General features: G+C 43.6%; 1 protein-coding gene across 1 annotated transcript in view; it reads left to right on the plus strand.

The window, feature by feature from the left end:
• LOC308162607 (titin-like) overlaps nt 1-25,723 on the plus strand; it is a gene marked incomplete at both ends in the record, with an annotated part of 148,860 nt that overhangs the window by 95,285 nt on the left and 27,852 nt on the right. The window contains 21 exon segments of the mRNA XM_080536752.1: nt 16-318; nt 412-801; nt 913-1,188; nt 1,284-1,583; nt 1,679-1,981; nt 2,078-2,377; nt 2,506-2,793; nt 2,901-3,203; nt 3,286-3,588; nt 3,669-3,974; nt 4,085-4,372; nt 4,467-4,757; nt 4,857-5,144; nt 5,226-5,816; nt 5,900-6,004; nt 6,170-6,367; nt 6,595-6,891; nt 6,974-7,561; nt 7,658-7,960; nt 8,232-14,857; nt 14,960-25,448. Of these exon segments, the coding sequence (XP_080392878.1) occupies nt 16-318; nt 412-801; nt 913-1,188; nt 1,284-1,583; nt 1,679-1,981; nt 2,078-2,377; nt 2,506-2,793; nt 2,901-3,203; nt 3,286-3,588; nt 3,669-3,974; nt 4,085-4,372; nt 4,467-4,757; nt 4,857-5,144; nt 5,226-5,816; nt 5,900-6,004; nt 6,170-6,367; nt 6,595-6,891; nt 6,974-7,561; nt 7,658-7,960; nt 8,232-14,857; nt 14,960-25,448 (23,136 nt within the window).

Raw genomic sequence — 25,723 nt, forward strand, 5'->3', positions numbered from 1 at the left:
CATCCCGTTCAACAGATACTCCAGGCCCTGTGGAGGGTATGGATGTTGCAGACATTACAATGGTGTCTGCAAAACTCTCATGGTCTCCTCCAGCGACTGACGGTGGCAGTGAAATCACTCATTACATTGTTGAAAAGCGTGAAATTGACCGCAAGACCTGGGCAATAGTCAGCAGTAATGTGGCAGTGGACAAGGCAGCCGTAAAGATTAGCAATCTTGTGCCAGGCACAGAATATTACTTTAGAGTCACAGCAGTGAATGAGTATGGTCCTGGAGTTGCCAAAGTCTCTTCAAGCACACTGGCATCTGATCCCATCAGTAAGTGCCATGACGCCTAACCTCTTTAGATGTTAACACATTTAAATGTTTCTTTATACAGTACCTGTTTTTATATCTGGTTCATTTCCTCAGGCAAACCTGACCCCCCAATGAAGATTGATATCATGGAGATTACAAAGAATAGTGCCACTGTTGGATGGGTAACACCAATGAAGGATGGAGGAGCTAAGATCGATGGGTATGTCATTGACTACCTGGAGGTGATTCCACCAAAAGAGCCACCAGCACCAGTTGAAGGAGAAGAGCAACCTGTGGTGGCGGTGGTCGAAGAGGAAGAGGAAGAGGAAGAGGAGGAGCTAGTAGACCTTTGGACACCATACACTGTTGTTAAAGGTTTATGTGTTGCAGTTTGTGGGCTGAAGGAGGGTAAAAAGTACAAATTCAGAGTGGCAGCAAGAAATGCAATGGGTTGCAGTTTACCTACTCAAACGAAGGATGCATTTGAGATCAAGGAACAGATGTGTAAGTTTTCATTTTGCAATCAAATGAATCAACAACATGTTCACTACATTACTTTCATCTGATCTTGATATTAACTAAAACATTTTTTTTTTTTTTTTTTTTTGTCCATAGTGGAACCTAAGATTATAATGCCTGAGGTTATGACTGCAAAGGCAGGAGCTAAACTCAGGGTGGAAGCTCTTGTGTCTGGAAAGCCGGCGCCAGCCTGTAAATGGAAGCGAGGAGAGGATGACGTCGTCTCATCCAGTCGCCTTGCCGTGCACAAGTCTCAAAACTGCTGTGTGCTCATCATCAAAGACGTATCAAGAACTGACAGTGGGCAATACAGTCTTTTTGCTGAGAACAGCACTGCTAAAGTTGAACAGTCTTTGAAAGTGATCATCAAAGGTTTGTACTTAATTACATAAAATCATCACTTCCAAATGTCACAATCATCATGAAACCAATGCAAATTCAGTGCTGATAATGAATGTCTTGTTCAGATATCCCCGGACCACCGGAGCCTCCATTTGAGATCAGTGAGATAGATGCTGACGCCTGTACACTCTCTTGGAACGCACCTCTTGAGGACGGTGGAAGCCACATTACCAACTACGTAGTTGAGAAGTGTGACGTGAGCAGAGGTGACTGGGTCAATGCAGTGTCATCCTGTGGCAAGACTGGCTGCAGACTTGGAAAGCTTGTCCCTGGAAGGGAATACAGCTTCCGTGTCCGTGCTGAGAATCGCTTTGGAATCTCAGACCCCCTTCCATCAGAGAGGATGATTGCCAAATTCCCCTTCGGTGGGTTTACAAAAATCATTCAAAATAGAACTGCCTCAAATATATTGTCCTTTACCTATCTAATACGTTTTTGCTATGTGTCTTTTTATCAATAGATGTTCCCGGCGAGCCCTTGAACTGCCGTGTTACCAAGACCAACAAGGATTGTATGTTTGTCGCCTGGGAAATACCAGAGACAGATGGTGGTAGTCCTATCACTGGCTTCTATATTGAGCGCAAAGAGAGGAACAGTCTCCTTTGGGTTAAGGCTAATGATACAGTTGTTCGATCAACTGAATATCCATGTGCTGGCCTTATTGAGGGCTTGGAGTACACTTTCAGAGTATCTGGCATCAATCGTGCTGGACAGGGCAAGCCAAGCAAGAAGACAGACTTTGTCACAGCCAGAACACCAGTTGGTATGTATATTAATTATTTGCAATTCAGTTATGATTCTGGTGTGGTATGATCATCATATAATATTGTGTATTTAATATTGGGTAATTCTTCCACAGACACACCAGGCAAACCAGAGGTTCTGGATGTCGCCAAGAATTCTGTCAACTTGGTCTGGACCAGACCAAAGAACGATGGTGGAAGCAGGATCATTGGATATTATGTTGAAGCATTGAAACTCCCCGGAGACAAATGGGTGCGTTGCAACGTCAGCAGTCAGAATGTCCCAAGAGAAGAGTACAATGCAACTGGACTGGAGGAAGATATGCAATACCAGTTTAGAGTCATTGCAAAAACAGCTGTTAACTTGAGCAGAGCATCTGAACTCTCAGACCCAGTCGTTGTCTCTGCAGAGAACGGTAAGAAGTGTAATGACAATGTATCACATTTCAAATTTTCTCACATTTCTAAACGAAGCAATTAATTAATTAATACAGTGGATTGATATTCAATTTCTGACCATATATTTGTACTGTTGTCACTACAGTGCCTGCAAGAGTTGAAATCGGGGTGAAGATGCAAAATCTTAAGCCTGTAAAGGCTGGATCAAATGTTTGCCTTGAGGCAGAGGTGTTTGGAAAGCCCATGCCAAAGGTTACATGGAAGAGGAATGGAGAGGCGCTAAGATCGGCTGAGGGTTTGAAGATAACCCAGAAGAGAAATCACGTCGAGTTGGAGCTCTCTGCAGTCACTAAAGAGCACACAGGAGAGTATACTATTCTGGCAGAAAATGCAGGCGGATCCAAAACTGGGGAAATTCAGCTGAAGGTTTGGGGTAAGTATTGCATATGACAGACAAACTATGTGCCAATTTAAGTATCTGTCTGTATAAACGTTTGCATTACCATACCGCTCAATAAACGTAATCATTTTCTCTCATAGATGTACCTGGTCCACCAGCCTCTTCCAAGTATGGTGACGTTTTTGCAAATACAATTCAGCTAAGTTGGGTGGCACCAGTTACTGATGGTGGCTCCGATATTACAAACTATGTTGTTGATAAGCGTGAAACAAGCAGAGCAGACTGGGCTCAAGTTTCAGCCAAAATCAAAGGTGATGTCACAGAGTGCTCTGCGGAGAAGCTTATTGAGGGCCGTGAGTACCAATTCCGCATCCGTGCAGAGAACAAATTCGGTGTTGGCGAGCCCCTCATTACCGGCCCTGTGACTGCAAAGAATCCATTTGGTACGTTTAATTTACTTTGATTGGCTATTTTGTATCATATAGTGTTACAATTGTACTTATTTAACACCTGTGTTATTTCCAGTCGTCCCTGGGCCATGTGAAGCTCCAGTTATAACCAACATCACTAAAGATCACATGACTGTCAGCTGGAAGGAACCAGCTGATGATGGAAAGTCAACCGTCCTTGGATACATGGTTGAAAAGAAGGAATCCAAAGAAGTCCTCTGGACTAAAATCAACAGGAAACCTGTGTTAGAAAGAACGCTTGAGGTTGCTGGTCTTACAGAAGGAGTGGAGTATGAGTTCAGAGTCATCGCCCTCAACAAGGCTGGCCTTGGAAATCCCAGTGACCCATCCAACGCTGCCTCAGCCCATGATCCAATGTGTAAGTAGAAAAACAACAATTACCATAATATTTGGAAGAGTTCATTGACTTTTCACTGACATGAGTCTGATCCACCCTAGTCCCCCCTGGCCCACCTGTGTCCCCGACCGTCACTGACACCACAAACAGCACCATCAGCTTGACCTGGACCAAACCAGCTAATGATGGTGGCAGCCCTGTCCTGGGCTACCTGGTTGAATGCAAGAGAACAGATAAACCAGACTGGATCAGATGCAACGTGCCCAAGAACCTACGAGAGACAAACTACATGGCTCAGTCTCTCATTGATAAATCTGAATATCAGTTCCGTGTGTCTGCTGTGAACAAAGTTGGCTTCAGTGAGCCATGTGAAGTGCCAGATAAACATATAGCACAGGAAATTCTGGGTATGTATAATTGTATATTCTAAACTGACTTCATGAACTACATTTTCTAGATTTCCGGAATTTTCAACGACACAGTACATTTTAAAGCTCCTCTCTTAATTTGATTCCAGTTGCTCCTGAAGCAGAGCTCAGTGCAGAGCTTAAAGACGTCCTGGTACTGCATGCCGGAGATAGCATGAGACTTCAAGCGACAATAAAGGGCCGTCCTACTCCCAAGGTGACCTGGGCCAAGATGAGCACCAACATCAAGGACAGACAAGGCATTATCATTAAGTCCACTGCTACAGACACTCTGGTACATGTAGAGAGCTGCAACAGATATGATGGAGGCAAATACATCCTCAGTCTGGACAGTAGTCGTGGAATGAAGATGTACACAATTGTTGTCAAAGTTCTTGGTAAGCATAAATCTTTAATTTGCCACTGGATCCAAACATTCTCAGCGTAATATAGCATAGTCTGTCATACTTAATTGATTTGTTTGCCCTGCAGATACCCCTGGACCACCTGTCAATCTCGTGGTCAAAGAGACCTCCAAAGAAAGTTCAGAGATCCTCTGGGATGCTCCCCTGATTGATGGTGGCAGCGAAGTGACCAGTTATATTGTTGAAAAACGTGATGCAGAGAGAAAAGCCTGGTCTGCAGTTTCTACTAACTGCACCAAAACATTTATCAAAATCCCAGATTTGACGGCTGGTAGATCTTACTGTTTCAGAGTAAAGGCTGTGAATGAACATGGCGTTGGGGAGGCATGTGAGACTGCAGATGCAGTGAGAGCTTCTGGTAAGTGAACATGCACATTTCTAATATCATCTATATTTGTTTTGTGTGGGAATTGTTGGGTGTTAAGTGAAATCAATGAGAAACAATCTTCTATTTCAGAACAACCTGGGCCAGTAATGGACTTTAAGACCATACTGGTCACAAAGGACTCATGCACACTTAGCTGGAAGAAGCCTATAAGTGATGGTGGTAGCCGCATCATTTGTTATGTGCTTGAAGTCTTGAATGGTGATGACAAATACAAAGAGCTGTTGAGGTCAAAGAACATGCAGTACAGTGCCAAAGACCTTGTTGAAGGAAGAGAATATAACTATAGGGTCAAAGCAGTGAATGATGCAGGAGACAGCACATTGAAGGAGTTGACTGTCGTGGCTAAAGACCTCATAGGTAAGAGTTTGCTACTTGTCCTCAAAAGCTATATGTAACGTTATTACTGTACAGATACTTACCTGTTCACCTTTTTTGCAGTTTCTCCTTCATGTGACTTCCGAGCTTTACCAGATATGTGCTACATTGCCAAGGAGGGAAGTACAGTCCGTCTGAAGTTTCCAATCATTGGTAAACCTACTCCTAAAGTGTCCTGGAAGAAGGGTGAGGATGTCGATCTGACAGACACTGGGAGAGTGTGTGTTGAATCAACAGCAGTCAATACAACTCTGTTTATTCGTGATTGCCAGAGGAGTGATGCCTCCAAATACACTGTCACTCTAAGAAACAGTGCTGCATCAAAGGAGTCTAACATCTTCGTCAGGGTGGTTGGCAAACCAGGAATACCCACCCAGCCAATCAAGTTTAAGGAGGTCACTGCTGATGGGGCCACCTTGAAATGGGGACCACCCAAGGATGATGGTGGATCAGAAATCACAAACTACATTCTGGAGAAGATGGACTTCATAACCAACATGTGGGTTACTGTCGCCTCCTCTGTTGAGACCAACACCATGAGAGTGACAGGCCTTCACGAGGGGACAGAATACATCTTCAGAGTGTGTGCAGAGAACAAGTATGGCATTGGCGAAGGACTGAAATCTGATCCTATTGTTGCCAAGCATCCATTCAGTAAGTGGATTTTGCATAGGTTTCATTGTGGTCAGATGTTATTGTGATGTTGTTGACACTGTGATATCATTGCTTTTCTCCAGATGTTCCAGATGCACCCCCTCCCCCTCAGATGGTGAGCATGCGCCATGACTCAGCAACTCTGATGTGGGCTGACCCAAGGAAAACTGGAGGCTCTCCAATCACTGGTAAATTACCAATGTATTTTTTGGTAACAATGAACTGTAATAAAAGCAGTTTACAAGCAGCTACAGCTTAATGTTGTGTTACCAAATGTATCTTGTGTTAAACATTGTCTGACTTGGTGAGTGTGTGTTCATGTCAAGTAATGTGTTTACTGTTTGTGGTTTCAGGCTACCATGTTGAATTCAAGGAGAGGAACAGTATGTTGTGGAAGAGAGCCAACAAGGGGCCAGTGAAGATGAAGGATTTCAAAGTCGTTGGCTTCACTGAAGGACTGGAGTATGAGTTCCGAGTCATGGCAATCAACCTGGCTGGTGTTGGGAGACCAAGTCCTCCAACTGAGCCTCATGTTGCCTTGGATCAAATTGGTAAGTGTGAGAGAGATTTGTCAATTAGAATCATGCTTTCAGATTACCCATAGCAGTCATGGGGAGGATTTTTTTTAATACTATTTTTCTTTTTGTAATTTGTTTTATTTTATTGTTTTGCATTGTCCACTGACCAGGTTAACTGTAATATCATTCAATACAATACATGTATACATGACCATGAGAGCTGACATGGGTGACATCATTTTACTTTATCTTTATCTCAGATGCTCCTGGTAAACCTGATGTAATCAGTATCACAAGAAGTACCGTAACACTTCAGTGGACTGAGCCTGAGTATGATGGTGGACACAGACTGACTGGCTATATCGTTGAAAAACGTGATTTGCCTTCAAAGATCTGGGTGAAGGCCAACAATGTAAACATTGTGGACTGTGCATTCACTGTGAAGGACCTGGAAGAAGGTTGCAAGATTGAGTTCAGAATTAGGGCAAAGAATGCTGCTGGAGCATTGAGTCCTCCCTCTGAACAAACAGACACTCTTGTGTGTAAAGATGAATACGGTAAGGGATATATTTTAGTAGTTCTGCTATTTGTATTACTGGTATGGTAAATGATCTAATGCTTTACTCATTTCATCAACAGCGTCACCAACCATCATTATAGATTCACATGTAAAAGAAGGACTCACAGTCAAGGCAGGGGACACAATTGTGATAACTGCAACAAGCATTCTGGGTAAACCCACACCAACCTCAGCGTGGTCTAAGGGTGGAAAATACTTTAAGCCCTCAGATATATGCCAAATTGAGGCAACCGCGACATCCTCTACTCTGTCTATCAAATATTCAAGCAGGAAGGACTCTGGCGACTACACAATTACAGCCACTAATCCATTTGGAGTCCAAGAGGAAAATGTCAAAGTGAAAGTCTTGGATGTTCCAGGAGCTCCAGGTCCAATTGAGTCTAGTGGAGTCTCATCTGAAAAGGTTACTCTGATGTGGACAGCACCAACCGAAGATGGTGGATCTCCAATCAAACACTACATCCTTGAGAAGAGGGAGACCAGCCGTCTCCTTTGGACTATTCTGGAGAATAATGTGATTGACTGTCACTTTGTCTCCAAAAAACTGATCAAAGGGAATGAATACATCTTCCGTGTCAAAGCAGTGAACCATAGTGGTGCTGGTGATGCCTCCCAATCTGAGCCAGTCAAGATGGTGGACAGATATGGTATGTAAAATAGGCTTGCTAAATTGAATTTAATTAAATTATAAAACATGGTTATATTTAATTAATGCATTCTGAATACTGTATCTTTGTTTGCAGGCCCTCCAGGCCCTCCAGGGAGACCAGAGGTTGATAATGTTGGTGGACACACTGCCACCCTCACATGGAAGAGACCAGTAGAGGATGGAGGAGCTGACATCACAGGTTACTGCGTTGAAAGAAAAGAAAGAAAATGCTTGAGATGGATCAAGGCATCAAAGAAAACCATCTCTGAACTTACATATGATGTCGAAGGTCTCACAGAAGGAGTTGAATATGAATTCCGGGTGCTTGCGGAGAACATGGCAGGCTTTGGGGAGCCAAGTGAATCATCACTGCCGATTACAACCAAAGTTGTTGCATGTGAGTAAAAGTTTACACATTTATACCAAATAACTTTACTCTTATACCTGTGATATAATAATTTGAATTCCTTTGATTCCTGTATTGTATCATGTTGTAAAGTTATTTAATTGGTCATTGTTTTGTGATTACATTAGTGAAATAGTGATTGTTCCTTATTAAATGTATAAACGTTACTAAACTGGTATAGAGCAAAACGTGTGACCACATTTGCCATTCAATATTACCTTTAAAACATATATCACATAACACTTTCATGTGTATCTTTTAGATGTACCTGGGCCTCCTGTCAACCCAAGAGTTACAGATACAACAAAAACAACTGCAACACTGAACTGGGGAAAACCACTTGAGGATGGTGGGCTTCAAATCACGGGATACTTTATTGAGCATAAGAAAGAGGGAGAAGAAGAATGGGTGAAGGACAACCCAGCAGCTCCACTGAGAATCACAGAATTTGTTGTTCCGAAATTGGAAGCTGGAGGAAAATACCATTTCAGAATCAGTGCAGTGAATGCAGAGGGAGTTGGTGAATCTGCTCAGACTGAGGACCTCATTGAAATCATTGAACGTGAACAAGTTCCAGACCTTGAGCTTGATGCTGAGCTAAGAAGAACCCTTGTTGTCAGGGCAGGAGGATCCATTCGCATCTTTGTGCCCATTAAAGGACGCCCAACTCCTGAAGTAACATGGACGAAGGAGGAAATACCACTGAAAGGACACGCTAACATCGACACTACAGAGTCATACACTCTCCTTGTTATCCCTGGCTGCAAAAGAGGTGATGCTGGTAAATATGACTTGACCCTTGAAAATGCTGCTGGGAAGATGACTGCCCACGTCAACGTGAGGGTTCTGGATTCTCCTGGACCTCCAATTAATCTAATACCAAAAGGAATTGACAAGGAGAGTATTACACTTCAGTGGGAGATGCCACTTCTTGATGGGGGCTCAAAGATAACTAATTACATCATTGAGAAGAGAGAGTCAACCCGCAAGGCATATGCCGCCGTAATCACAAAGTGTTCAAGTTGCTCAGTAAGGGTTCCTGATCTGGCAGAAGGTTCAGAATATTACTTTAGAGTATCTGCTGAAAATGAGTTCGGAATTGGTGAGTCGGTTGAGACTACAGATCCAATCCGCGCATCTCAAGCACCAACTCCTCCAGAGATTATTTATGCTACAGACATCACCAAGAATTCTGTAAGTCTTGCATGGACAAAGCCTAAACATGATGGTGGGAGCAGAGTTTCAGGATATGTTCTTGAAGCTCAAAAGAAAGGTGGAGACACGTGGTCCCATGTAACAACAGTCAAGACTCTTGACTTCATATCGAAAAATCTAAATGAAAATGAAGAGTATGTGTTCCGTGTCATGGCTGTGAACCAGTCTGGCAGAAGTGGTCCCCGTGAGAGCAAGCATATTGTTATCAAGGAACAAACATCATTGCCAGAGTTTGATCTACGTGGAGTTTGCCAGAAAACTGTGATTGCCAAGGCAGGAGATGAAATAAAAGTTGAGATACCTGTTATGGGACGTCCACACCCAACTATTTCTTGGAAGAAAGATGATCAGACCTTCAAGGTAACCCCAAGAACAATAATTGAAAAAACAGCAACTACCACTATCCTAAATATAACTGAATGCATCAGGAGTGACAGTGGACACTATTCCATGACAGGAAAGAACATACTTGGCACAGTCACAGATAACATCATAGTGAAAGTGCATGATCTTCCTGGACCTCCAAAGGGACCAATCAAAATAGATGAAATATCTCGTACCTATGCCACGATATCATGGGGATCCCCTGACAATGATGGAGGTGTACCGATAAACAATTACATTGTTGAATTAAGGGAAACCACTGGCACCTCATGGGTAGAGTTATCTTCAACAATCATTCGTACATCATTTAAAGCTACTCGTCTGATCACAGGAACAGAATACCAGTTTAGAGTAAAAGCTAAGAACAGATATGGTGCTGGGCCACCTATTATCTCGCATGCAGTGGTGGCTGCATATCCATTCAAGGTGCCTGGGCCACCTGGTACTCCTAAAGTTGTTGCATTTACTAAAAACACAATGACAATTGGCTGGAATGAACCAGTGAATGACGGTGGAAACGAAGTTCTAGGATACCATATTGAGAGGAAAGAGAGGAGTAGCATCCTCTGGCAGAAGATCAGCAAATCCATGATCCAAGGAAACATTTACAAAACATCTGGACTGGAAGATGGAATTGCCTATGAATTCCGTGTTCAGGCTGAGAACATGGCTGGAATTGGTAAACCAAGCAAGGCTTCAGAGGCAATGCTAGCCCTGGATCCAGTTGATCCTCCAGGTCAACCAGAGCCCATCTTTATTACCAAGAATGTCATTACAATTCAGTGGAGTAAGCCTGAATATGATGGTGGGTTCAAGATCACTGGCTACACAGTGGAGAAGAGAGACTTACCAGCTGGTCGCTGGATGAGGGCCAACTTCACCAACATAACTGAGACCACATTCACTGTTAGTGGACTGACTCAAGATGCCTCCTATGAGTTCCGTGTAATTGCCAGGAATTCAGCTGGTGCTGTCAGTATTCCATCTGAGCCCTCAGATCCCATCATCTGCAAAGATGACATTGTGGAACCACGAATCATGGTTGATGCCCGGTTTAAGGATGTGGTCCTACTGAAAGCAGGGGAAAACTTCAAACTTGATGCAGATGTTGCAGGTCAACCATTACCATCTATGGTTTGGACCAAGAATGGAAAAGATATTGAAAATACAATGAAATTGGGAATTAAAATGAATGACTTGACAACAACTTTGATAAACAAAGACTCACTAAGAATAGATGGAGGTGAATTTGTTTTGACTGCCACCAATGTTGGTGGGTTCGCCAAACATGTCTTCAATGTCAAAGTTCTTGACAGGCCAGGACCACCTGGAGGACCCCTTGCAGTGTCTGATGTTACTGCTGACAATTGTATCGTGTCATGGACCCCACCCTCTGATGATGGGGGTGCAAATATTGACCATTACGTCATTGAAAAGCGTGAATCCAGCAGACTTTCATGGACTAATGTGGTATCAGACTTACAGGGCAATCAATGCAAGGTCACCAAGTTACTCAAAGGAAATGAGTACATTTTCAAAGTAATGGCAGTCAACAAATATGGAGTTGGAGAGCCCCTTGAATCAGAGGCAGTTATTGCAGACAACCCATACACACCACCAGATCCTCCACAGACTCCTGAGGTGACAGTAATCACTAAGGACTCCATGGTTGTTTCCTGGGGGGCTCCTAAGAACAATGGTGGCAGTGAAATCACAAACTATAACATTGAAAGAAAAGACAAGACTGGTCTCCGCTGGGTAAAATGCAACAAGAAGAAAGTAACAGAGTTGTATTCCAAGGTATCAGCGCTTGTAGTAGGACATGAATATGAATTCAGAATTGTTGCTGAGAATGCAGCAGGGTTAAGTGCACCAAGCACTTCAAGTCCTTTCTACAAGGCTACTGACACTCTATTCCAGCCAGGACCCCCAGGTAACCCAAGAGTCTTGGATACAACAAAGTCCTCCATTACTATTGCATGGAACAAACCTGTTTACGATGGTGGTTCTGACATCACTGGATATATTGTGGAGACCTGCCCCCCTGAGGAGGAAGAATGGACAATGGTTACACCCAAAGAAGGATTACTTGCTACATCATTTACCATTATCAATCTAAAAGAGAATCAAGAGTATATGATTAATGTCTCTGCTATGAACAGTGAGGGAGTTGGAGAAGAAGCATCTGTCCCCGGCTCACCCAAGGCTGAAGACAGACTGCTTCCACCTGAGGTGGACCTGGATGCGGACCTTCGCAAGGTAGTCAGCATCAGAGCCTGTAATACACTGAGACTCTTTGTACCTATCAGAGGAAGACCGGCACCTGAGGTGAAATGGACCAAAGAAAACGGTGATCCTATCGAGAGAGCAACCATTGAGAGTACAACATCTTTCACATCAGTGGTGATTGAAAATGTCAATAGATTTGACAGCGGCAAATATATGCTAACAGTGGAAAACGGCTCTGGAACCAAGACGGAATGTGTGACTGTCAAAGTCTTAGATACACCAGGTGCCCCTCAAAATCTCCAAATTAGTGCGGTCACCAAAGAATCTGTTACTCTTATCTGGGACCCTCCAGCAAATGATGGTGGAACAAAGGTTAAGAACTATGTAGTTGAAAAACGTGAATCAACCAGAAAAGCATATGCCACTGTCAATGCTAACTGTCATAAGACAAGCTGGACAATAGACCAGCTGCATGAGGGATGTAACTACTACTTCAGAGTATTAGCCGAGAATGAATATGGTATTGGCTTGCCAATTGAATCAGGTGAATCAGTTAAAGTGTCTGAAAAACCACAGCCTCCTGGCAAAATTACTCTGAAAGATGTTACAAAGACCAGTGCCACTCTGTCTTGGGACAAACCAGAGCATGATGGAGGAAGCCGAGTGGGGTGTTATGTTGTTGAAATACAGAGCAAAGGAAGTGAGAAATGGACCCAAGCTTTAATTGTAAAAGAAACAGAGGCAGTTGTGCCTGGACTCACAGCAGGTGAAGAGTATATGTTCCGCGTAGCAGCAAGAAATGAAAAAGGAACAAGTGATCCACGTCAAATTGGTGTGCCAGTGATCGCTAAAGATCTTGTGATTTCCCCAATTGCTAAACTATTATTCTCAACATTCAGTGTTCTGGCAGGAGAGGATTTGACAGTGGAGGTTCCATTTGTTGCTCGTCCCAAAGTAGCCGTTTCATGGGTAAAGGATGGCTTACCTCTCAAGAAAAGCAGCAGAATTAACTTTGAAGCAACAGAGAAACTGCTAAATCTCACGATCAAAGAGGCCTGCAGAGATGATGTTGGTCAGTACCATATCAAACTCACAAACACAGCTGGAGAAACAACTGCAAACATCGGAATTGTTGTTCTCGACAAACCCGGCCAACCAAGTGGCCCAGTTAAAGTGGAAGACGTTACTTCTGACAGTGTGACCATCTCCTGGAACCCACCAGAGTATGACGGTGGTTGCACAATCAACAACTACCTTGTAGAAAAGAGAGAAACAACCTCAACAAATTGGTTGATTGTATCTCCAAATCTTGCAAGAACAAAAGTTAAAGCTGGAAGGCTGAAGACTGGCACAGAGTATCAGTTCAGGATTACAGCAGAGAACAGATATGGAAAGAGCCCAGTTCTGGTCTCACCATCGGTTGTTGCACAGTATCCATTTAAACTTCCAGGCTCACCCAGTACACCACGTATACAAGCCTCCACAAAGGACAGCATGGTCGTGGCATGGGAAGAGCCTGTTAATGATGGTGGAAGCACTGTACTGGGATATCATGTTGAGCGCAAAGAGAGAAACAGTATTCTTTGGGTTAAACTAAATAAGTCTCTTCTCCTTGATACAAATTACAAGACCACTGGCCTGGAGGCAGGAGTTGAATATGAATTCAGAGTGTATGCCGAAAATATTGTGGGAATAGGAAAGGTTAGCAAACTGTCAGAAGGTCATATTGCTAGAGATCCTTGTGATCCTTGTGGAACCCCGGAGGCCACTCACATAACAAAGAACTCTATAACTATCACATGGACAAAGCCAGAGTATGACGGCGGTGCCAAAGTCACTGGCTATATTGTAGAGAAGAAAGAGTTGCCGGAGGGCCGCTGGTTGAAAGCCAATTTCACAAATGTAATTGAGACGGAATATGTTGCAACAGGCCTTGTGGAAGACCAGAAATATGATTTCCGTGTCATTGCAAGAAATGCAGCTGGTGTTTTCAGTGGTCCTTCATACAACACTGGACCAATAACTGCCAAAGATGAAATCGACCCCCCTAGTTTTAGCATCGATCCTCAGTACACACAAACTGTTGTTGTTCATGCTGGTGACGGCTTCAAGATTGACGCAGATGTCCGTGGAAAACCAGCACCCTCAATCCATTGGATGAAGGAAGACCAGGAGCTTGGAAATACTATACATAGAGAGATTAAGAACACAGTCAATACCACTTGTATCACTGTTAAAGAGGCTAAACTTGCTGATGGAGGCCAGTACACTCTGCTACTGAGAAATCCAGGAGGCGAAAAATCAGTGCAGGTCAATGTGGCCGTTTTGGATAAACCTGGGGCACCGCAAGGTCCTATGGCTATACTTGGTGTTACTAATGAACAATGTGTCCTTGCTTGGAAACCACCACTACAAGATGGTGGCAACACAATTTCTCATTACATTGTAGAGAGAAGGGAGACAAGCAGATTGGTTTGGACTGTTGTTGAATCTAAATTACAGACAACTACTCTGAAAATTAAAAAACTCTTGGAGGGAAATGAGTACATTTTCAGAGTCCATGCCGTCAACAGTTTTGGAGTTGGTGCATCACTTGAATCTGATGCAGTGACCATTAAGAATCCATTTGTGGCCCCAGATTCACCAAAGGGGGTGGAGATTTCTAATGTCAAAAAGGTTTCAATGGTCGTTACTTGGGAGGCACCCACAAATGATGGTGGAACTCCAATCACTGGATACATTATTGAGAAGCATGATAAGGAGGGTGTGAGATGGACCCGATGCAACAGAAAGACAGTCACTGAATTAACCTTTAAAGTCACTGGACTTCTTGAAAGCCACAGTTATGAATTCAGAGTTTTGGCAGAAAATATTGCTGCAGTTGGTGAGCCAAGCTCTCCATCTGTCTTCTACAAAGCCTTGGATCCTATATTCAAGCCAGGTCCACCAAACAATCCTAAAGTGACTGATACAACCAAAACATCTGTGCTGCTATCATGGGGCAAACCTATCTATGACGGTGGCTGTGAAATTGAAGGATATATCGTTGAGGCCTGTGAAGTAACTGCTGCGGCGGCCGGTGAAGTGACTGCTGTTGAAGCTATTGAAACGCCTGCTGTTGAGGCCAGTGAAACACCTGCAGCTCCTGCTGAGGCCAGTGAGGCACCTGCTGGAGAATGGAAAATCTGTACTCCACCAACTGGGGTCAAACAAACAAGATTTGACGTTGTAAACTTGAAAGAAAATCAAGCATACAAGTTCAGAGTGTGTGCCATTAACAAGATCGGTGTTGGAGAGCATGCGGATGTCGTTGGAACTATTGTTGCTGAGGACAAGACAGAGGAACCAGATCTTGATATCGACCCAGATCTAAGAAAGATTGTGAGTGTCAATGCTGGATGTTCCCTGAGACTGTTCATCCCTATCAGAGGACGGCCAACCCCTGCAATCAAGTGGGAGAAGGATGAAGCTGCTATCAAGGAGACTGCTCAAGTTGAGGTGACAAGTAGTTATACCTCCCTTGTGATAGATAATGTCAGCAGATTTGACAGTGGAAAATACACTATTACTGCAGAGAACACTAGTGGCATTCAATCTGCTGTGATCGCTGTAAGAGTCCTGGACTCACCTAGTGCCCCAGTCAACCTAACAGTAAAAGAAATAACAAAAGAATCAGTGACACTCTCATGGGAACCTCCTACGTTAGATGGGGGAGCTAAAATCAAAAATTATATTGTTGAGAAGCGGGAGAGTACACGGAAAGCCTATTCAGCTGTGGTGACAAACTGCCACAAATTATCATGGAAGGTTGAACCACTTCAGGAGGGTTGCAATTATTACTTCAGAGTCCTTGCTGAGAATGAACATGGGGTTGGCTTGCCTGCAGCAACAGGTGATCCACTCAAAATCTCAGAGGTACCCCAAACTCCACGGAAATTTGTTGTTGTTGATGTCACAAAAAGCAGTGTCTCTCTTGCTTGGGAGAAGCCTGAGCATGATGGTGGAAGTCGCGTCATTAGTTACCTGGTAGAAGTGCAAGTTAAGGGCCAGGACAAATGGTCAGGCACTAACCCGATTAAAGCAATGGAGACAGTTGTCAAAAATTTAAATGAGGGTGAAGAATATATGTTCAGAGTAATTGCTGTCAATGACAAAGGAAAGAGTGACCCCAAAGCCCTTGCAGTACCAGTGCAAGCTAAGGACCTTGTTATTGAGCCAGATGTCAGACCTGCATTCAACAACTACAGTGTTCGGGTTGGTAAAGACCTCAAAGTTGAAGTCCCAATCTCAGGACGTCCTAAACCAAAGATCACTTGGACAAAGGATGGAGAAGCTCTAAAACCGACATCCAGGGTTAACATCGCTAACACACTAACTCACACAACTCTAAGCATCAAAGAGGCAGCCGGTGATGATGGTGGCATGTATGGTATTAATGTTTCTAATGTTGCTGGAGTAAAGGATGCAACCATTGAAATAATTGCTCTTGATAAACCTGGCCCACCAACTGGTCCTGTTAAGTTCATTGAAGTTACTGTACAAAGTGCAACTATTTCTTGGGGTCCACCAAAGCGTACTGGTGGCTGCCAGATTTCTAATTACATTGTGCAAAAGAGAGACACAACCACCCAAGTATGGGAGAATGTTGCTGCCTCAGTGGCAAGAACTTCATTTAAGATACCAAGGCTGAAGACGGGAGCTGAATATCAATTCAGAATCATTGCTCAAAATCGCTATGGCAAGAGTTTCGCATTGGATTCATCACCTGTAGTTGCCCAGTACCCTTACAAAGAGCCAGGCCCACCCGGCACCCCCTTCATCTCCTCTCTGTCCAAGGACCACATGGTTGTGGAGTGGCATGAACCCATCGCAGATGGAGGCAGTGCTATTCTTGGCTACCATCTTGAAAGAAAAGAGCGAAACAGCATTATTTGGACTAAGATAAATAAGCTTCTTATTCAAGATACCCGATTTAAAACCGGTCCCTTGGAAGAGAGTATTGAATATGAATTTAGAGTTTCTGGTGAAAATATTGTTGGCATCGGCAGATGTAGCAAAATCTCTGAGGGTTGTGTTGCCCGTGACCAGTGTGACCCCCCTGGCACCCCAGAGGCCATCCTTGTGAACAAAGACACCATCACCATCCAGTGGACAAAGCCAGAGTATGATGGAGGCAGTGCGATCACTGGTTATGTTGTGGAGAGACGGGACCTTCCAGAGGGACGCTGGGTTAAGGCTAACTTCACTAATGTTATTGAGACTCAATTCACTGTTACTGGACTAACTGAAAATGCACAGTATGACTTTAGAGTCATTGCTAAGAATGCTGTCGGCACCATCAGCAAGCCATCATATAACAGTGGACCCATCATTGCAAATGTTGAGGTGGAAGCACCAACATTCTCAATTGACCCTGAATTCACTAAGACAATCACTGTAAATGCTGGAGACACATTCAAACTTGATGCTGACGTCCATGGCAAGCCAATACCCACAATCCAGTGGTTCAAGGGTGAAAAAGAAATTGGAAATACACTGAGATTGGAAATAAAAAATACAGACACCAGAGCAATGATCATTGTGAAGGATTCTATCAGAGTTGATGGTGGACTTTACAATCTTCAATTAACAAATGTTGCTGGTACGCAGACAATTCCGTTCCAAGTGACAGTACTGGACAAACCAGGACCATGTGAAGGGGCCCTCCACATCACTGGAGTAACGAATGAGAAATGCACTCTGTCATGGCGTGCTCCACTACATGACGGAGGCAGCACCATTAAACATTACCTCATTGAGAGGCGAGAGACCAGTCGCCTGGCTTGGACTGTTGTTTCAAATGACTGTAACACCACAATGTACAAAGTAACTAAACTGCTGGAAGGAAATGAGTACATGTTCCGTGTCATGCCTGTCAACAGTTATGGTGTTGGGGAACCTTTAAATTCAGCAGCAGTTATAATGAAAAATCCATTTGTCCCTCCTGGACAACCACATGTTCAAGAAGTAACCAACATTGCACGAGACTCCATGACTATCTGCTGGTCTGCACCCGAGACTGATGGTGGAAGTGAAATAACTAGTTATGTCATTGAGAGGAAAGACAGAGCTGGAATTAAATGGATCAAATGCAACAGGCAAAAAGTCACTGATGTATGTTTCAGGGTAACAGGCCTGACTGAAAGTCATGAGTATGAGTTCCGCTTATCTGCTGAGAATGCATCTGGCGTGGGTGTGCCAAGCTTACCGACATCATACTACAAGGCCTGTGATCCAAAGTATAAGCCTGGTCCACCTACACATGCACATGTGATTGATACCACTAAGAGCTCAATAACAGTTGCATGGGGAAAGCCACTAAGCGATGGAGGCAGTGCCATCCAGGGATACATTGTGGAGATTTGCAAAGCTGAGGATGAGGAATGGACAATAGTTACTCCACCAACAGGCCTGAGGGTCAACAAGTTTGAAATCCCTAAACTCACTGACGGTCAAGAATATGAGATTCAGATATGTGCTTTGAATAAACTGGGTGTTGGTGAACCAGCTGCTATTCCAGGAACAGCTAAACCAGAGGAGAAGCTTGAAGCTCCAGAAGTTTATCTAGACTCAGAGCTGAGGAAAGGAATAGTTGTAAAGGCCGGAGGATCTGTGAGAATCAATGTACCATTTAAAGGAAAACCAACTCCAGAGGTCAAGTGGACTAAAGATGAAGCAGAGTTATCTGAGAAAGCAGTGATAGAGAAAGGCCAAAACTTTACCCATCTGTCAATTGACTCTTGCGACAGAAATGATTCTGGAAAATATACCGTAACTGTAGAGAACAGCAGTGGTGCCATTACTGAGATTGTCACTGTAAAGGTACTAGATACACCAGGAGCCCCTCAGAGCCTTGCGGTGACAGACATCAAGAAAGACTCTGTTACCCTTGTTTGGGAGGCACCACTTATTGATGGAGGTGGCAAAGTCAAGAATTACATTGTTGACAAACGTGAATCCACCAGGAAAGCTTATGCAAATGTAACAACTAAGTGCACCAACACAAGCTTCAAGATTGAAAACCTTATAGAGGGAGCTTTGTATTACTTCAGAGTTATGGCTGAGAATGAATATGGAGTTGGACTGTCTGTTGAAACCAAGATTGCATCCAAGGCATCCGAGGTTCCTCTACCAGTTAATAATGTCACATTGACGGATGTTACTAAAGTCAGTGCATCTCTAGCATGGGAGAAACCAGAACATGATGGAGGAAGCAGGATTGGTGGGTACCTCGTTGAGATGCTGCCTAAGGGAACAGATAAATGGGGTATTGTAACATCTACAAAGGGTGCATGTGAAGGCACAGTGACTGGACTTACCGCTGGAATGGAGTGTAATTTCCGTGTTATAGCTTACAATGAGAAGGGAAAGAGTGAGCCAAAACCACTGGCTGCACCAGTTATTATCAATGACTTAACTATTGAGCCATGTCTAAAGCTCATGTTTAACACATACAGTGTCAAATCTGGTAAAGATCTGAAGATAGAGATACCAGTGGTTGGTCGGCCGAAACCCAAAATCACTTGGACCAAAGATGGACAATCTTTGAAACTTACATCTCGAGTGCTTTTTTCAAGCACACCAACCTCAGCTATCATTCAAATTAAAGAAGCATGTAAGGAGGACTTTGGAAAGTACTCTGTTACAGCGACCAACACTGCTGGTGTGTCAACTGAGGAAATAGGAATCATAATCCTTGACAAACCTGGTCCACCAACAGGACCAATTAAAGTTGCTGAAGTGAGTAACACCTTAGTCTCTCTCTCATGGGACCCACCCGAGTACACAGGTGGATGTCAAGTAAAGAACTACATTGTGGAAAAAAGAGACACAACTACGACAACATGGCAGGCGGTGACTAACCAGCTTGCCAGAACTGCTATAAAAATCACCAAACTGAAAACTGGTGCAGAATACCAATTCAGAGTAATTGCTGAAAACAGATACGGAAAGGGCTCTCCTTTGGACACGAAAGCCATTGTTGTGCAATATCCATACAAAGTACCAGGACCACCCGGAACACCACATATCAAATCTGCAACTAAGGAGGCTATGTTTATTGAATGGAATGAGCCGGTCGTTGATGGCGGTAGCGCAGTTATTGGTTACCATCTGGAAAGTAAAGAAAGAAGCAGCATTCTTTGGGTTAAACTTAACAAGACTCTCATCACTGATACTATTTTCAAGATCTGCAATCTTGAGGAGGGCATTGGATATGAATACAGGGTCTACGCTGAAAACATTGTTGGCATTGGCAGAGCCAGCAAAATATCAGAGTCCTTTGTTGCACGAGATCCCTGTGATCCTCCTGGTACCCCCGGTGCTACAGTTATCTCCAAAAATCATATTGTGATTCAGTGGACTAAGCCCGAGTATGACGGAGGTAATAAAATAACTGGATATGTTGTAGAGAGAAAAGATCTGAGCAACATTGAGGGACGCTGGATGCGGGCCAACTTCACCAATGTCATTGAAACAGAATTTACCAACACTGGCTTAACAGAAAATGAACAATATGAATTTAGAGTCTTTGCAAGGACTGCAGCTGGTACGTTCAGTGAGCCCTCTGACAGCACTGGACCAATAACTGCCACAGATGAGATTGAACCACCAAAAGCCTCAATGGATCCGAAATATAAGGATGTCATTATTGTTAATGCTGGTGAAAACATAGTCCTTGATGCTGATATCTATGGCAAACCAGCTCCTGATGTCTTATGGTTGAAGGAAGGAAAGGAAATGCTTAAAGCTCTTCGGTTTGAAGTAAAAAATACACAGAAACGTGCAGCTATTACAATTAAGGACTGCACAAGGTTAGATAGTGGGCACTATGACATTAGTCTCAGCAATGCTGGTGGAACAATTACATTACCCATCACTGTTAAGGTTCTGGATAAACCAGGCCCACCCAGTGGACCAATCAAAGTCACTGGAGTTACTGCTGATAGATGTTATCTAATGTGGGCAGAGCCTTTACTGGATGGCGGTGCAAACATTTCCCACTATATTCTTGAAAAGAGAGAGACCAGCCGATTATCCTGGACTGCCATTCAAGCTAATATTCAAGCTCTCAATTACAAAGTCACCAACCTACTAAGTGGAAATGAATATATCTTCAGGGTTAAGGCTGTCAACAAATATGGCATCAGTGAATCTTTAGAGACTGAGCCAATAACTGCATGCAATCCGTACAAGCCACCAAGTGCACCCTCTACACCTGAAGCAAGTGTAATAACAAAGGATTCTATGGTCCTATCATGGACAGCACCAGATTACAATGGTGGAGCAGAAATTGATTGTTACCATCTTGAGAAACGTGACAAAGATGGTGTAAGGTGGACCAAATGCAACAGAGAGAAGTTGACTGATCTCCATTTCAAAGTCACAGGACTTATGGACGGTCACTTCTATGAATATCGTGTCTCAGCAGAGAACGAAGCTGGAGTGGGAGATCTGAGTGACCTCTCAATGTTCTGCAGAGCATCTAATGCTACAACACCACCTGGACCACCACACCATCCTAAAGTGACAGATCATACTAGCACATCTGTGTCCTTGGCTTGGGGCAAACCCACCACTGATGGTGGTGCATACATTAAAGGATACATTGTTGAAATGAAAGAGGTCTCCCAGGAGGAATGGACCACCTGTACTCCCCCAACTGGCATACAGGCAACACATCTCACTGTGGGGAACCTAAAGGAGAATTCAGAACACAACTTCCGTGTTTGTGCTATCAACTCAGAGGGAGTTGGAGAACATGCAGATGTCCACGGCACAGTGGTTGCAGCTGAAAAAGTTGAGGCACCAGAGATTGAACTGGATGCAGAGCTCAGGAAGGTAGTCTCTGTGCGTGCAGGTGGAACACTGCGTCTGTTTGTCACAATCAGAGGGAGACCTGAACCTGCAGTTAAATGGGAAAAGATAGAGGGCGTTCTGACAGACCGCGTCCAGATAGAAGCCACAAGTTCATACACTATGCTCGTCATAGACAGTGTCAACCGATTTGACAGTGGAAAGTATTCACTAAGCCTTGAGAATAAGAGCGGTACAAAATCAGCAGTTGTCAGTGTCAGAGTGCTGGACTCACCAAGTGCACCACAACACTTTGAAGTCAAAGAGGTCAAGAAGGATTCAGTGACACTCTTCTGGGAAACACCACTCACAGATGGCGGAGCTAAAATAACCAATTACATCGTGGAGAAGAGAGAATCAGTCAGGAAAGCATATACCACTGTGACCAGCAACTGCACACAGAACTCTTTCAAGATAGATGAGCTTCCGGAAGGAGGAATCTTCTACTTCCGTGTTTGTGCCGTTAATGAGTACGGCAATGGGTTGATGGCAGAAACAAAAACTCCTATTAAAGTTTCTGAAGTGCCTATGCCACCGCAAAAAGTCACTCTTACAGATGCCACTAAAACCAGTATATCACTTTCATGGGGGAAGCCAGCTCATGATGGTGGAAGCAAAATCATGTGCTATAATATAGAGATGAAAACTAAGGATGGTGATAAGTGGGCTCAAACCTGTACAGTAAAAGTGCCAGAAGCAACTATTGCAAACCTAAACACAGGAGAAACATATTTGGTCAGAGTCATTGCAATCAATGAGAAGGGAAAGAGTGAACCAAAGGAGCTTGGTATGCCTGTGACCGCAAAAGAGATTGATATTGAACCTTCTATTGGTTTGATATTCAACACTTACAGTGTGAAAGCTGGAGGCGATCTGACTGTTGAAGTTCCAATTAGAGGCCGACCTAAACCAGTTGTTTCATGGAAACAAGATGGTCTACCTCTTAAGCAGACCACCTCACTGACCATTCTGAATACAAAGGACTCAACTAAGATTGTTATAAAGGAGGCTGCTAGAATAAATGTTGGAAAATATGATGTCACTCTTGCAAACACTGCTGGAACAGCAACAAAACATATTGGAATTGTTGTTCTTGATAAACCTGGTCCACCAGCTGCAGTTAAAGTGGATGGTGTAACTAATGATAGTATATCATTGTCATGGACTCCACCAGAATACGATGGTGGATGCTGCATCAATAACTACATCGTAGAGAAGAGAGACACAAACACAACAGTTTGGCAGACAGTCTCATCAAATGTTGCGAGAACATCGATTAAAGCCTCCCGACTGACACATGGTGCAGAATACCAGTTCCGTATCTATGCTGTTAATCGTTATGGAAAGAGTGCATATAAGGATTCCCATGGAATCACAGCACAGTACAGCTTCAAACAACCTGGTCCTCCATCTACTCCTAAGGTGGTGCATGCGACCAAGTCCTTTATGCGGGTCACATGGAATGAGCCTGTGGTGGATGGTGGAAGCACAGTTCTGGGATATCACTTAGAACGAAAGGAGCGTAGCAGCATCCTCTGGAATAAGATGAACAGAGTTCTGCTCAAAGACACAGAGTTCAAGGTCACTGGCATTGAATTTGGTATGATTTATGAATACCGTGTTTATGCTGAAAACATTGCTGGAATTGGAAAATGCAGCAAATCCAGTGAAGCTGTAGCTGCAAGAGATCCATGTGATCCTCCTGGCCAGCCAACAGTCACAAGCATCACCAGAACATCAGTCTCCCTCTCTTGGACAAAGCCAGAGTATGATGGTGGAGCAAAGGTTACTGGTTATGTAATTGAACGCAGGGATCTACCAGAGGGTCGCTGGATGAGATGTAATTTCACCAACGTAAAAGAGACCTATTTTGATGTCACAAGCCTGACAGAGGGCCAGCAGTATGATTTCCATGTCATTGCAAAGAATGCTGCAGGATTGTTCAGTGAACCATCTGACTGCACTGGCTCTATCACAGTTAAAGATGATGTGGATCCACCACGCATCATGATGGATGTGAAGTTCAGAGATACTGTACTTGTGAAAGCAGGAGATGTCCTGAAAATCAACGCAGATATTGCTGGACGCCCACTGCCAGTGGTTTCATGGACAAAGGAAGGCAAAGAAATTGAGCTGAGGGCCAGAATTCAGATTGTTTCAACAGATACCAGCACATCTCTCATCGTGAAAGATTGTAAAAGAAGTGACTCTGCACAGTATGCCTTGACTTTGCAGAATGTCGGTGGAACAGTAACTATGCCAGTGAACTGTGTGATTCTTGATAAGCCAGGACCTTCAGCTGGACCATTGGAGATTACCAACCGTACAGCAGAGGACTGCACACTAACATGGGGTCCTCCCCAAGAAAAGGGTGGAGCTGATATAACTCACTATGTTGTTGAGAAACGTGATACAAGCCGTCTTGCCTGGACACTGGTAGATGGAGACGTTAAAAGAACACAATACAAAGTAACAAAGCTTCTCAAAGGCGATGAGTACATCTTTAGAGTTCTGGCTGTCAACAAGTTTGGACTTGGTGAACCCCTGCAGAGTGATGCTCTCAGAGTCACTGATCCATTTACAATCCCATCTGCTCCCACTAGTGTTGAGATCACAAGTGTAACCAGTGAAGAGATGACACTAACTTGGGCCAAACCTGCTTGCGATGGAGGAAATGAGATTAGTGGATATGTGATTGAAAGGCGTGATAGGTCAGGTGTACGCTGGGTTCGTGTTAACAGAGAGCGTGTGCTTGGCTTAACTACTGTAGCATCTAAACTTCGCAAAGGCTGTGAATATGAGTTCCGTGTCTATGCAGAAAATGCAGCTGGTTTGAGTCTTCATAGTGACTCATCTGCGCCATTCGTGGCAGAGGATGAGGCGGAAGAGCCTGAACCCCCAACTAAACCAAAGGTCATTGATTCAACCAAGAGTACAATCACCATCACCTGGAACAAGCCACTATCTGATGGTGGAGCTCCAATCCTTGGATACAGCGTGGAGTATAAGAAAACTGGGGATGAGGAATGGCTTGTGGCAATTGAGAACACCAAGAATACTGAGTTCACTGTCTCTGAACTTACAACAGATGCAGAATATGAGTTTGCAGTTATAGCAATAAACAAGATTGGTGAGAGTGACCAAAGTCCAATCTCTGAGCCTCAGGTAGCAATGGACAGAACTGAGGAGCCAATGTTTGATGTTGACATAGAAATGCGCAAGACATTGATTGTCAAGCATGGAAACTCATTGACTCTGACTGTACCATACAAGGGAAAACCTGCACCATCAGTAGCATGGAACAAGGAAGGTGTCAATCTCCAGGAAAGAGCAAGCATTGAAACGACTGACAAATGTACTTCAATAACAATTGAAAATGCAACAAGAAATGACTCTGGTCAGTTCACAGTGACACTAGAGAATAGCATTGGAACAGCAACATTGCCGATGGTTGTCAAAGTTCTTGACTCTCCTGGACCGCCTCAACATGTTAAGATTAAGGATGTCACAAATGAGTCTGCCACAGTAACATGGGAAGCTCCAGAAAATGATGGAGGTGATGCTGTAAAAGCCTACCATGTTGAGAAGCGTGAGGCCAGCAAGAAGGCATGGGTGTGTGTGACCAACAACTGCCACCAATTGACATACAAAGTGGTCGATTTACTCGAGGGAGCCACCTATTACTTCAGAGTCATTGGAGAAAATGAATTTGGAGTGGGCGTACCTGCTGAGACCAAAAATGGAACAAGGATTACAGGTTTGTCTCTTTCTTTCTTTCTTTTTTTTACCATATGTCATATACTATTTTTGTTAACACCTTATATTACATTTATGTTATACCTATGTAATAACTTTGGCAATTCGATTGACTGCATCATAAATAATGATTCAGCATGGTTATTCAGTTATATTTTCAAGGGGGAAAAGCTACATATTGCACCTTTAACATATTGAGACTTTTTATATTATGGCCATTTAGCACTATTTCTAGGCTGAAATTCAACACACTGGACATTTCAATACTGCAGTATG

The sequence above is a fragment of the Nansenia antarctica genome (assembly GCF_963989245.1).
Source record: "Nansenia antarctica genome assembly, chromosome: 7".
NCBI lineage: Eukaryota > Metazoa > Chordata > Actinopteri > Argentiniformes > Microstomatidae > Nansenia > Nansenia antarctica.